This window comes from Orcinus orca, chromosome 1 (genome assembly GCF_937001465.1).
Source record: "Orcinus orca chromosome 1, mOrcOrc1.1, whole genome shotgun sequence".
NCBI classification, from domain to species: Eukaryota; Metazoa; Chordata; class Mammalia; order Artiodactyla; family Delphinidae; genus Orcinus; species Orcinus orca.
In genome coordinates this window covers 4,273,286-4,286,915 of record NC_064559.1, presented here as the reverse complement: position 1 = coordinate 4,286,915, position 13,630 = coordinate 4,273,286, and the positions used below count along the sequence as shown (strand labels likewise).

The window sequence follows — 13,630 nt, the reverse complement described above, 5'->3', positions numbered from 1 at the left end:
GCTCCTGAGGCTGGAAGTTACTGAACTTTGAGAAAGAGGGGAGGCAGAGGTCGGAGGCGGCGAGTGGGGGAAAGGCGGGGTGATGCCAAGGAGGGAGGGGGCACGGAGACAGCGCCGACTTCTCCAGCTGCTCTTCGCTTTCAAGTAAAAATGCGAGGGGACGACTCGGAGCCCGGCTGAGGGAAGGCTACGGAAGGCAGGTCCGCCGCTCGGCCACCGCTGGCCTAGGCGCGCGGGGAGGGGCGGCGGTCGGACTCGCAGCCCTCTGCCTCCTCACTGCGCCAACCTGCAGGCGCGCGCCGCCCCTCCCCCTCCCGCCGCCCCTCCCACTCCCACTCCCCCGCCCCCTCCCGCCGCACTCAGCCGGGGGCCGGCGTGCTGAGCGCCCACACGGGACCGCAGCCGCCCGCACCTTGCGCCTACGCCTAGCTCGCGGCCTCCCTCCTGCCCCATCTTTCTCCTCTCCCTCCTCCCCTCCTTTCCTTCTCCTCCCCCTCCCTCCCCGTCCGCTTCACCCCGCCCTGCCCGCGCTCGGCTCCCCGCGCCCTGCCCGCGCCCGCTCGCTCCTCCCTCAGCCCCGGCCGGCTTCTCGCACGCCCATCCCGAGCTCGCTGCGCGCCGGCCGCCGCCTGGTCATGTCAGCATGGAGATCCGGCAGCACGAGTGGCTCTCGGCCTCCCCCCACGAGGGCTTTGAGCAGATGAGGCTGAAAAGCCGCCCCAAGGAGCCCTCGCCGAGCCTGACCCGAGTGGGCGCGAACTTCTACAGCAGCGTCAAGCAGCAGGACTACAGCGCCAGCGTCTGGCTCCGGAGGAAAGACAAGCTGGAGCACGTAAGCGCGGCTCGCTCCCCCGACCGCGGCCCTGCACCTGCCACACGCGCGCCCCTGGGCCGGGCGCGGGGACCCCGCCGGCGGCCCGGCTTGGGGCCGGGGCGTCTGGGTCCTACGCCCGTCCGGGCCCTCTCCGGCACTTTCCTGCCGGGAAGGAGCGGGCTGCGGAGAGGGGAGGGGCGGGGCGGGGCGGGGTTGTTCCCTTACGCACTGCCTGGCCCCGCACACCTCGACCTCTCCGGGCTTCCACTGCGGGCGGGGGGGGGGGGGGGTCGTTCGCAGTGCGTTTGTGGGGTGAGCAATAAGGGGAACTGCCCCAGCGTGGCTCCAAGGAGCCGGTGTTGCACGGTAGTGGGCTTCAGAGGGGCGTTTGCTCGCGTCTTTGGGGCTATTTTACCCGGTCCAGAACTAACATGAACAAATCCGTAAAGTTGTCGCCGCTGGCATCCAGCCTGTGTCCGCGCAAGATCCATTCGAGTTTTCTGCAGCGTATCCTCTGGGATGAGCAGGTGGCGGTCCTCTCTACTTGCGCCCAGCTAGGGAGGGGTTTGCACATTGCAAGGAGAAACAGAGAAAGGAAGAGCAGGTCGCCCTGCTCCCGGGACTCGCCGCTGGAGGGTGGGGGCTGGCGAGCGGGGACCCCGTCTCCCAAAGAGTGCGTGTTTCGCCGGAAACGTTATTGGCGCTGGGGCCGAGCCACTAGGCTCGCCATTCAGGAGAGAAAAAGTCCCTGTAAAACGGCGTTTAGTGGATTCACAGTATCAAATCTGACCCATCAGCATCTCCTTAACCAAATGTTAACATGAAACTAAGAGAGTTATCTCGAGGGCAGCACAGCTGGCTACAGAGAAAATGCCGTTTCTTTCCGCGGAGCTGCATAATCCAAATTGAGTCTGTTAATGGAATGTGGAGGTTTCCTTGTATTTGGGTCACATCGCCAATTATGATAGAAAGAACTTCTGGAACTCACACATCTACCGCCGCAAGGACCTACCCCTCCCCCGTCTCCTCCGCCCCCCACCCCCTACTCCGCGCGCTTCTCTTCTCTTGGGCATTTCAGCAGCAACTAGCTTCCCAGGAGGAAGAGGGCAAAGGAGTATTTCTCTTACCCAGTCTGAAAGGAAGGTCTTTGCCTTTTCTCTTAGGGCCTGATCAAGTCCGAAAGTGCAGGTTTAAAGATTTGAATTGGGGTGCATGCTGTCTTGTGTGTAGAGACAATATCAAATGGATGCCTCAGATCCTTAAGACTATGGAAGTAACTGAAGGAGATTTCTAGGATGCAAGTTGTTTGAAAGGCAGCAGTATCTGTTTAAAAATGCAAGCTCCACAATTAGCGAAGGAACCTGTGGTTATTAAAGAGGGGCAAATAGCATCTTCCTGTAATTTGGATCCTGATGTCGTTTTATGAGTACTAGGGAGAATGGTCTGCCCTTAGGATGGTGATAGAGTATGTCTTCATTTCAGTGTCACTCTGAATATGTGTTCATTTGCAGCTTGTGCTTTTAGCTGGTCTAGTTCCTTTATTTTCTTACTGAAAATCAATACTGCCACCTTTTACGACTATGTCTCCTTGAGTCACAGACATTGCACACATTATACTTAAATGGTTTCTCACTTTTAGATTTTCACTGAAAGTATTAAGTCATACAGGGTGGGCCACGGCAGCCTCACCTTTGTGGATGAGTATAGGATGCTCAGTGCCTGCTGAGGGTTAGAGACCAAGGAAAGTGAGATCTGGTTGTTTGCACATAAGGATCTATGCTTTCTTCTTCACTCAGATGCTCCAAAATAGAACCTTGTACTTATTTTTTGAAAAATTACCTCTTTTGTTATTTAAATCAAAGTAACAGTTTTGTTTGCTTTCTCAAATACATATCATGAAACATATTCTGTTCTGATATTTTCCTGTACACTTGCTTTCAGTTAGAAAGGGGGCTTTGCTTCCAGTGACATTTTTTTGTGATATTCTCTTGCCCCTTTGAAACATCTACAAACACTTTAGTGAAATAATATTTATGAAAGTGCTATGGAAAATTAAATTAGCATAACAATGTAATTTTATTTTCATTCAAGCTCATCTGTCCTATGTTGTCTACACTACGATGTTTCAAGTAGTTTGATGTTAATTTCTAATTAGATATTTAAAATCTAAAAACCCATAACAAATATAACCCAGTATGTTATTGCCACACAAAGCATGAAAATATAATGTTGACTTTATGATAGACAACATTCTGAACACATGTGACACCTTCAGATTTAGATGTTGCAGAGATTAGGATGAGTGTATCATGTGAAATTCAAAGGTGATATATGGTAGTTTGACCCCTTTGATCTGTCTAATCAAATGGATGACTACCATTTTTATTATGTTAAAAAATGAATAATTATAATGGAGATCATATGCATGAGAACAGCCTACTGTTATTTTGCTCATGCTTTAAAAGCCAATCCAGTATTAAGGCCATAAATAAATTATGGCTTCAAATGGTACGCATATTCAGTCATCCCAATAACGGAGTGTGGACTCTGTCCAGACTTCAGAGGCATTGCTTAATCTGAAAGTCAATAACACAATGTAAAGTGACAGCTAGAGAATATATTTCCAATCAATTTGCTAAAAATGAGAATAGTTTACCTCTCCTTTTCTAGTTTAAAGGCTGCAGGACAAATCCCCAGATTGGACCAGAGAAAAGTGACAGAAATTGAATGATTAAGGATTGGAATACATTCAACCCATCTTTAAATTTTTTTTAACATCTTTATTGGAGTATAATCGCTTTACAATGGTGTGTTAGTTTCTGCTTTACAACAAAATGAATCAGTTATATATATATACATATGTTTCCATATCTCTTCCCTCTTGCGTCTCCCTCCCTCCCACCCTCCCTATCCCACCCCTCTAGGTGGTCACAAAGCCCCGAGCTGATCTCCCTGTGCTATGCGGCTGCTTCCCACTAGCTATCTACCTTATGTTTGGTAGTGTATATATGTCCATGCCACTCTCTCACTTTGTCACCGCTTACCCTTCCCCCTCCCCATATCCTCAAGTCCATTCTCTAGTAGGTCTCCTGTTGTTGGTTGGTTGATACTTAAGATGAATACCCATTAAGAAATAAATGTATGTGAGGGAATTCTCCCATTCTTAAGTCATGATTAGAAGATACAAGGAAGTTATGTTTATACCATGAATTCTAGATTTTGAACTCTACTTGTAAATTTCAGGAAAAAGTAAAATTTCTGGGCCCTGCGTAGAATGTTGTCTTATTAGCTGCAAATAGTGTCTTGGTTCTTAGAATCTTTCGCCTCCTGTTCAGCCTCATAACACCAATGGCTTTAGAAGGCATTAGGTTTGGGAAACAATGGAAGTCTTATTCTCTGTAGGATCCCATATTTACTTTAGGTATAATGTAAAAGTGAAGGTTATGATCTAGCAAAGAAGAGGAGCATGGGGCCACTTTTTCAACTCTAACCCACTCTGCTCTGTCAGCCCTCCCTGGGGCTGGATCACTTTGAGAGTCACCATTTAATACAGTTTGGCTATCCCAGAGGACGGTGTAACATTAGGCTGGTGTCCTTTGGTGGTATATGCCTTGATTGACTTTTTTTTTTTTCCACAAAGTTAGAGAGTTGCAGTGGCTACTCCGCTAAGTCGCCTGGCCTGATGTCAGTTGTGTGTGTAGAAGTTCCTGATGCGGTTTATGGAGATGGGGGTGTCTTATTTTCTCTCCTGCTTGTTCAGTTAGCTTTTGCCACAGTGTGGTTAAGAGTGGGGCTCTGGTTAGATAGGCCTGGGCAAAGGACCCACAGTCACCAGGATGTACATTCACAGTCCTCCATAAGGAGTTGCAGGTTTACTGGGTGATTCAAGGAGACAGTCCATGCCTATACTCCAGTGATGCACAGTCCCCTTATGGCAGGGGCTCAGTAAGTACTACAAAATAAATTTTTCTTCACTCTTCTCACCTGTGCAGGTTGGCAGGTGTCTTAGTTCGATCTGCTGTAACAGACTGGGTGGCTTTTAAACATTTATTTCTCACAGTTCTGGAAGCTGGGAAGTCCAAGATCAAGGCACAGGCAGATTTGATGTCTGGTAGGGCCTGCTTCCTGGTTCATAGATAGCCGTCTTTTTGCTGAGTCCTCACGTGGTGGTGGTGGTGGTGGTGGTGGTGGTGGTGGTGATGGTGATGGGGGAGCTCTCTGAAGACTATCTTGTTCATGTGGACTCCAGCCTTATTACCTGATCACCTCCCAAAGGCCCCACCTCCAAATGCCAGCCTATTGAGGATTGGATTTCAACACGTGAATTCGGCTGGGGTGGAGGGGGGCATAAGCATCCAGATATCCAATCCGTAGCAGCAGGATATTTTCCACATCTTAGTTGCCTGGCCTGCTGGGAGCTCCATCCTGATACTTGTTTTCATGATTGTCAAGTCAGCTGAAGGGAAGCTGGTGAATCATGTGATGCCTTTCAGTACTTCTACCCAGAAGTGGTGCATCTATTTGACTCATGATAGTTGGCCAAAGAAAGTTTCCTGGCCAAGGCTTTCTTGAAAGGGGGTGAGGAAGGTGCATTCAACCAAGACCCAAAAGAAGGAGAAAGAGAACATCCATGACTAGCTCGTAAGGATGACCATGAGACATAAAGCTCTTAGCACAGCATATGGCCCGTGCTCAGTGCTCAACACACAATACCTATAGGTATAATTGCTGCTCAGGTGTTGCCTGGCTGAGCCTGCACTCTCCACCCAAAGAGCTTCCAGATTTCATATTTGAGATGAGCCTGCCGGAATTATAGTTCTGGACCCAGAAGTGTATGGGTCTTTTTGTCAGCAAGGCCAGCTCACCATTCCTGGCCTGTTAAGTTGCCTCTTTGCCTGGCTTCTGGTCCATTTTCTGGGGGCTTCTTTCCTGGGCCAGTGGGCCCCTGTTTGTTCCCTGCCTGGCCATTCTGAGGCTGACTCTTGTTCTCACTCTCTCTGTGGGCTCTGCTAGTGGAGACCAACTCCTTGCCCTGTCCCCAACTTCTGCTTTCCTTCCCAGCTTTGCGCTGGTGGTGATATTTATCGGCATGGTGGCTCAGAAAGCCTATTTAAAATGGAAAGAGAAAGCAGAAGAGAGAAACTGTAAAGAGTAGAAGACAGAATCCTTAATGTGCACACTTGTAGTGAGTCCTAGTGTCTTGCTTGGTTTAGTAAGTGCCTCACTAAAAAAAAAAAAAATTGTCTTCTCTAAGTGTGAATTTTCACACTTAAATAGAGTTTATGTTACCAGTGAATAGTAGATAAATGCCAAGTGCACACTTGCCTCCTGGAATAAATTATTCACATGATGAGCAAAGAAGAATAAATGGATTGGAGCAAACTTGGTCACCGTGGTCTAGGCTCATATTATGTAATGTTATTTATGTCCCACAGAGCAGATTCATGAAAGTAATTATACTCCACAGAGCAGATCAGTAAAGCACAAAAAGACAAAGTTCAACCTAAGGGAATGCATCTTTAAAATGTACCATTGAAAATCAACCAACTAACCAAGGAAACAAATAAATGAACAAGGAGAAAATATCCTTTTTTATGTTTATGTATTTTTGGCCAGACTGGATAATTTTAGTCTGGCAAACATTTAAGAACATTAACATTTACCAGGATTATTTACTGTGACTTTAGATAAACAGAATAGGCTGAGGCAGAATTCTCTGCCTCTCTAACCCATGCGTCAAGAAATGAAAGTCTAGATGTCTCTTGAGTGTGTTCTAATGCATCAGTGTTGTGTCCATTATTGTATTTGTCATTACTTTAGGTGGCATATATTTATTCTACTAATGGACAGTGGGTTGACACTTCAGTTTGTTTTGAAGAAACTTTGACTTCTTTGAACTCTGTTGGGTATGGCTTATTGAGTTATTTTAACATAATCACTGTCAGTGATATATTAAATATATTTAACTTGAGAAGCTCAAGACTACTGAAGCTAAGATTCCTTTTTTCTTCCCTTCTTCCATGTAATAGCCACTACCTATTTCCTCTGGCTAGTTTCTCTGAAAGTTTTCGCTTCTCCTCACAGATTTCTGTATCTGTCTCAGGTTTGAGCCTATGTAACAGTTTCCAGTTCTTCTGTTCTGGCTCTAAAGGTCAAGAAATCTGATGAATCTTTTGAATTTCTGGAACAAGACAGTAACTATAATATGTTATGTTCTTGTACTGAATTGACTGATAGATGGCATAGTTAGGCAGAGAGAGAATTTGTGGTAAAGTAGCAACCCAGAGATGTTGCTTCAAGTGTATGTGTTGGGGACATTTAAAGTTACGGATTGTCTCAAATTCATACCTACATAAATTGTGCTGTGAGAGTACAACATAAATGTTGAGTTACAGTTGAAATGCCACACAGTGGTTGTGAAGAGACAGACCTTTTTACCAAAAACGTATGTTTAAATTTTTCTCAGAAACAGAGACAAAAGAGCCCAGTTTCTAAAATCACAAATCAAGCTGTTAAGCAGGGCTTATGAAGCAGAATGAAGAACATGGGAAACTTTCCCAGGTGTACTTATGTACTTTGGAAAATCTCACTGATGCCTAACATATGAAGTGGGCCCAAGCTGGACTACCTGACTGGGTATCATGGGACTGGATGTCATGGCAATTGGGTGATAAATATGGTTTTTTATCCTCTAGAGTAGATGGTGAAACTTGTGAACATATTCTTTTTCTGAATTGAGCTATAATTGTGCTCCTGCCAATAAGTTGTTAGGGCTCTTACAGTTATAACATGAGGAATTAAATTGAGAAAATGGGACTCATTGAAGTAAAGAAAGCGCTAACTGACACACTCATCATCAACAGATATTTATTTAGAGTGACTTTTATGTGAAAGACACTTTGTTAGGAGATTATGAGGACTTTCATTCAACAAGCATTTATGTGATGTATACTGTGTTCCAAACAGTAGAGAGTATACAAAGACCAAAGCAAGTCTTTGCCCTCTCTCAAGATGCTTACAATTTTATAAATATAGTTATAATATGATTACAGTGTTATGAATAATACAGAAAAATACAAAGTAGCATAAAACCCTGTCTTCAAAGGACTTGTTTAGACAAGGATAAAATAGGTAATGAATCCTGTTGTATACTGATTACATATTGTAACAAAGTTAAATTTATTCCAGTAATACAAAGTTGATATAAAATTCAAAAGTCAGTGTAATTTATCACATTAACAGAATGAAAGTAAACCCATATCTCAATAAATGAAGTAAAAGTGTTTGATGAAATTCTATACTTAGGCATGATAAAATTCTCAACAAACTGGAAATAAAAGGAAACTTCATTATTCTGATAAAGAGTTTCTTTAAAAAGAATCATAGTTAATGGTGAAATATTTAAAAATATCTCCCTGGATAGTGAGGCATAGATGTCCGTCATCATCACTTCTGTTTACCATTGTACAGGAGGTCATAACCAATGCAGTAAGGCAAGAGTAAGAATTCAAAGGAAGTAGTAAAAGTGTCATTAGCAGATGACATTATTTTGTACATCTGAACAACATAAACTACAGATAACACTTAATGAATTAATAATGTCACTGGATTTATCATAGCCACTGGATACAAAGTTACTATACAAAATTAAATTATGAAAAAACAATTCCAAAATAAAACTAAAAACTGTTACCATCTACATTAGCATAAAAATATCAAATACTTAAGGAGATTGATAAGACTTCTTTTTAATTTTCTCCCAGATTGATCTATAGAGTAGATACAATTCCAATTAAAATCCCAACAAGTTTGTATATGTTGAAAAGTGATTCTAAAATTTGTATGAAAATGCAAAAGGCCAAGAATAGAGAAGACAGTCTTGATGAAGAACAACTTAGTCGACTGTTTCCAGATAGCAAATCTAGATTAATTAAAGCAATGTGGTATCGGTGTAAGGATAATTGAATAGATCAATCAACAGAAAGTGCAGAAACAGACCTGTGTATATGTTATTATTGACAGGTTCTTGATTTATGACAAAAGTGACAGGCACAGAAGTGCACTGGGAAAAATATGGTTTTTTGAAAAAATGGTGTTGAGTCAGTTGTATATCTGTATTAAAAAAATGTGGTTTCTCTTTCACACTGTACACAAAGGTGTTCAAAGAAAGCTTCACCCTAGGCAAAGTTTTGTACTGGGTCCTAGGAGCCTAGGAAGAAGAGCTGCTGGATATAGGACTGGCCTGAACCAAGGCTTTTGAGTGGAATTTGGTCAACAAAAAGCCTGTTTGGAAGACCAGTGGGTGAACAAGTATGACTAGAGGACAGGGTTTGTTTAAGTGAGCGTTGCGTGTGAAAACACCCGCAGCGGTAGATTAGGACGAGACCACGGAGGACTTGAGGATTTGAATTGTAAAATAAAGCTGATGATGTTCAGCTTTATTCTGTAAGCAAACAGGAGGTATTTCAGTAGGCACTTCAGTTAGCAAGTCTGGGTTTCAGAAAACCTGCTGGTGGCTCTCAGTGTTGAGGAAGAAGAGCCTGACTTGCCGGGGGGGGACCAATGTAAATTCTCTTTCAGTGGTAGGGATAGGAAGTAACAAAAGAGTATGGTGAAAAGTAGAAAAATCGAGGAACAGATGTAAGAAATATTGTGAAGTGAGAGTTCATGAGGGGAGTTCCTTGGTGGTCTAGTGGTTAGGATTTGGTACTTTCACTACTGTGGCCCGGGTTCAATCCTGGTTGGGGAACTGAGATCCCACAAGCCGTGTCACATGCCCCCCCTCCCCCCGAAAAAAAAAAAAAACCTGCCACTCCAGTAAACACACGAATGAAACAGCCTTATTAAAAAAAAAAAAAGAGTTCATGGGACTTGGTGCTTGACTGAATGTGGGGAGTCTGGGAAAGCTCATCCATTCAGCAAATATTTATTGAGTGCGAGCATGTCCCAGGAATTGTGATTGGCGTGATGGGTACAAGGATGAACAGGGAAAATTCCAGAGGTGCCTTGAGAGTTGGAGTTCTGCCTTACTCATCTTTGTATCTTGGACACAAGCCATTGTTATTGTCTTGACCAATATTATCAATATTATTATGATCATAATTAACTAACAGTCTAATTTCTGCTCTCTGCAAGGAGCTGAGCTTAAGGCTTGAGAAAATTCAAATGTCTGTGATTGGGCCTTTGACATCAGGTTGCATATGGTCTAGTTCTCCAGAACTCAGCTTAAATGTTTTCACTTCTAAACCTAAAATCTGGTTAAATACCCCTTTTATGTTGTCCCATAACATCATGGGCAAGCATCTGTTATAGCACTTAATACACTGTTTTTTTAAAATTGCCTGATTAATTGTCTATCTTTTGACCTCATTGGAAAAGCTTGAGGACAACAGTGGTTTCTTATTTATAACAATGTACCCTTAATGCCCAGCACAGTGCCTGGTAGACATCCAATACTGACTGACTTGACTGTTGAAACAATGAATGAATGAATATGTGCTAGGGAGGCAGGACTTATACACAAGTGAAAGAATGAGGTGGCATACACTACTTACGCTACTTGACAGACAGATGCTAAGATGTTAAATGCAACAAGAGTTCAGTGGAAAGAAACACCAGAAGCTCCATGAGAAACTCCTGAAAAGGGTTATGATTAAATGTCAGCTGGAGAAGATAACAGACAAGGCTGTATCTAAACCATCTGTAGTTTGTTTGAGATTCTATCCAGTTTTTTTTTTTTTTTTTTTTTTTTGTCGTATGTGGGCCTCTCACTGTTGTGGCCTCTCCCGTTGCGGAGCACAGGCTCCAGACACACAGGCCCAAAGGCCATGGCTCACGGGCCCAGCCGCTCCGCGGCACGTGGAATCCTCCTGGACCGGGGCACGAACCCGTGTCCCCTGCATCAGCAGGCGGACTCTCAACCACTGCGCCACCAGGGAAGCCCTATCCAGTTTTTTTAAGACCTGGGAAGTGAGAGTTTTAGGGACACTTTAGTGACCTATTCCAATATCTAATGCTATTGTTTACATGAATTCTTCTTTTTAGTTTTTATTTCTATATGTCTTTGTTTTTATTAGTCAAGAAGAATATTAATTTTTAAATTTTTCACAAGTACTTTGGTCTAACTTTTTGCCGTGTCTAAATCTGCTGGTTCATTATTTGTTCTGGCTGAGTGCACTTGATCAGAGATTGTGAGATTACTCTACAGCAGGGAATGTGTCAAAACTGCCAAAATCCCCTTAAAGACCTGCCACTCTTGATCATTAAGAATCTCCTACTATGACTTCCTGACTTGTCTGTTTCCAAACTTTTTTCATTCCCTAAATTCTTCTCGCTGCAATCCATGACTTGTGCACACGTTGCTTAAAACCTGTCCTGTAAGATTCCTAATACATCTTTTTTTGAAAAATAAACTTTTATTTTGGAATAACTTTAGATTTATGGAAAAGTTGTAGAGATAGTAGAGGCATTTCCTATACATACCTCACCCCAGTTTCCCTTAGCGTTAAATTCCAAACTCCAGACTTCATTAGAATTTCACCAGTTTTTAATGTCCTTTTTCTGTTCTAAGATCCAATCCAAGATAACACATTGCATTTAGTTGTCCTGTGTCCTTAGTCAGTCTCTGGTCTGTGATAGTTTCTCAGACTTTCCTCATTTTTTTATGGCCTTGACAGTTTTTGTTTTCAGCCTAATTGAGGTATAATTGACTAATAAAATTGTAAGGTATTTAAAGGTTTCCCGCCATTGAGTTAATGAAAACATCCATCACCTCATGTATTTATTTTTGTGTGTGTGTGTGAGAACATTTAAGTTCTATTCTGTAAGCGAAAGTTCAATTATATCACAGTATTGTCATTGGTAATCACTATGTTTATATTGATCTTCAGACCTTATTCATCTTATAACTGAAAGTTTACACTTTTACCAACCTTTCCATATTTTCCCCATTCCGCAGGCCTTGGCAACCACTTTTTTACTCTCTGAGTATATGAGTTTGAGTTTTTTTATTTTTTAGATTTTACGTATAAGTGATATCATGTAGTATTTGTCTTTCTCTGGCTTACCTTACTTAGCATAATTCCCTCAAGTTCCTCCATATTGTTGCAAATGAAAGGATTTCCTTTTTACTCATGGCTGAATAATATTCTATATATTTGTATATCACATCTTATTTATTCATTCATCTGCTTATGGATGCTTAGGTTCTTTTCACATCATGGCTATTGGAATTAATGCTGCAGTGATCATGGAAGTGCAGATATCTCTTCAATATCCTGTTTTCATTTCCTTTGGGTAAATACTCAGAAGTGAGATTGCTAGATCATACGGTAGTTGCATTTTTAACTTTTTGAGGAGTTTGCATACTGTTTCCCATAGAGGCTGTACCAATTTATATTCCCACCAATAGTGCTGTAGTATTTCCTTTTCTCCGTATGTTTACTAGCACTTGTTATTTGTTGTCTTTTTTATTATAGTCATTCTAACAGGTGTTAGGTGATATCCCATTCTGGTTTTAATCTGCATTTCCCTGATGATTAGTGATGTTGAGCATCTTTTCATTTATCTTTTGGCCATCTGTATGTCTTCTTAGGAAAAATGTCTATTCAGATACTCTGCCCATTTTTTAAAGAGTTGTTTGTTCTTTGCTGTTGAGTTGTATGAATTCTTTGGTTATTAACTCTTTATCAGATATATGATTTGCAAATATTTTCTCCCATTTGGTAGGTTGCTTTTTCATTTTGTTGATGGTTTCCTTGCTGTGCAGAAGCTTTTTAGTTTGATGTAGTCCCACTTGTTTATTTCTGCTTTTGATGCCTTTGCCTTTGATGTCAGATCGAAAACATTATCACCAAGACAGATGTCGTGGAGCTTACAGCCTATGTTTTCTTCTAAAAGTTTTATGATTTCAGGTCTTGCATTCAAATCTTTAATCCATTTTCAATTATTTTTGTGTATAGTGGTCCAGTTTCATTCTTTTGCATGTGGCTGGCCAGTTTCCCTAACACCATTTATTGAAGAGACTGTACTTTCCCCAGTGTACAGTCTTGGCTTCTTTGTCTTAAATTAACTGACCACATATACATGGGTTTATTTCTGGGCTCTCTATTCTGTTCTGTTGATCTATGTTCTTGGCTTCTTTGTCTTAAATTAACTGACCACATATACATGGGTTTATTTCTGGGCTCTCTATTCTGTTCTGTTGATCTATGTGTCCGCTTTTATGCCAACACCATACTGTTTTGGTTAGTATAGCTTTGTAAAATAATTTGAAATCAAGGAGTGTGCTCTTTCTTTCTCAAACTGTTTTGGCTATTTGGGGTCTTCTGTGGTTCCTTATGCATTTTAGGATTCTTCTCTTTCAAAAATGCTATTGGAATTTTGATAGGGATTGCTTTGAATCTGTAGATTTCTTTGGGTTGAGTGGACATTTTAACAATGTTAATTCTTCCAATCTATGAGCATGGAATAGCTTTCCATTTACTTGTGTCTTCTTCAATTTCTTTCAACAGTGTCTTATAGTTTTCAGTGTATAGGTGTTTCACCTCCTTGGTTAAATTTATTCCTAGGTATTTTATTCTTTTGGCTGTGATTATAAATGAGATTGTTCTCTTAATTTCTCTTTCTGTTAGCTCATTGTTACTGTATATAAACACAACAGATTTTTGTTTGTTGATTTTGTACCCTGCAACTTAACTGTATTTGTTTATTTCTAACAGTTTTTTGGTGGAGTCCCTGTAGTTTTCTATATATAATATCATGTCATCTGCAGATAGAGACAATTTTACTTCTTCCTTTCCAATATAGATGCATTTT

At 41.9% G+C, this 13,630-nt stretch overlaps 1 protein-coding gene across 1 annotated transcript in view; it reads left to right on the top strand.

The window, feature by feature from the left end:
* Nucleotides 1–440: 440 nt before the first annotated feature.
* PLD5 (phospholipase D family member 5) overlaps nucleotides 441–13,630 on the top strand; it is a 489,683-nt gene continuing 476,493 nt past the window's right edge. The window contains exon 1 of the mRNA XM_004283493.4: nucleotides 441–832. Coding sequence (XP_004283541.3) covers nucleotides 644–832 — 189 coding nt within the window. The 5' untranslated portion in view covers nucleotides 441–643. The remainder of the gene's footprint in view (nucleotides 833–13,630) is intronic.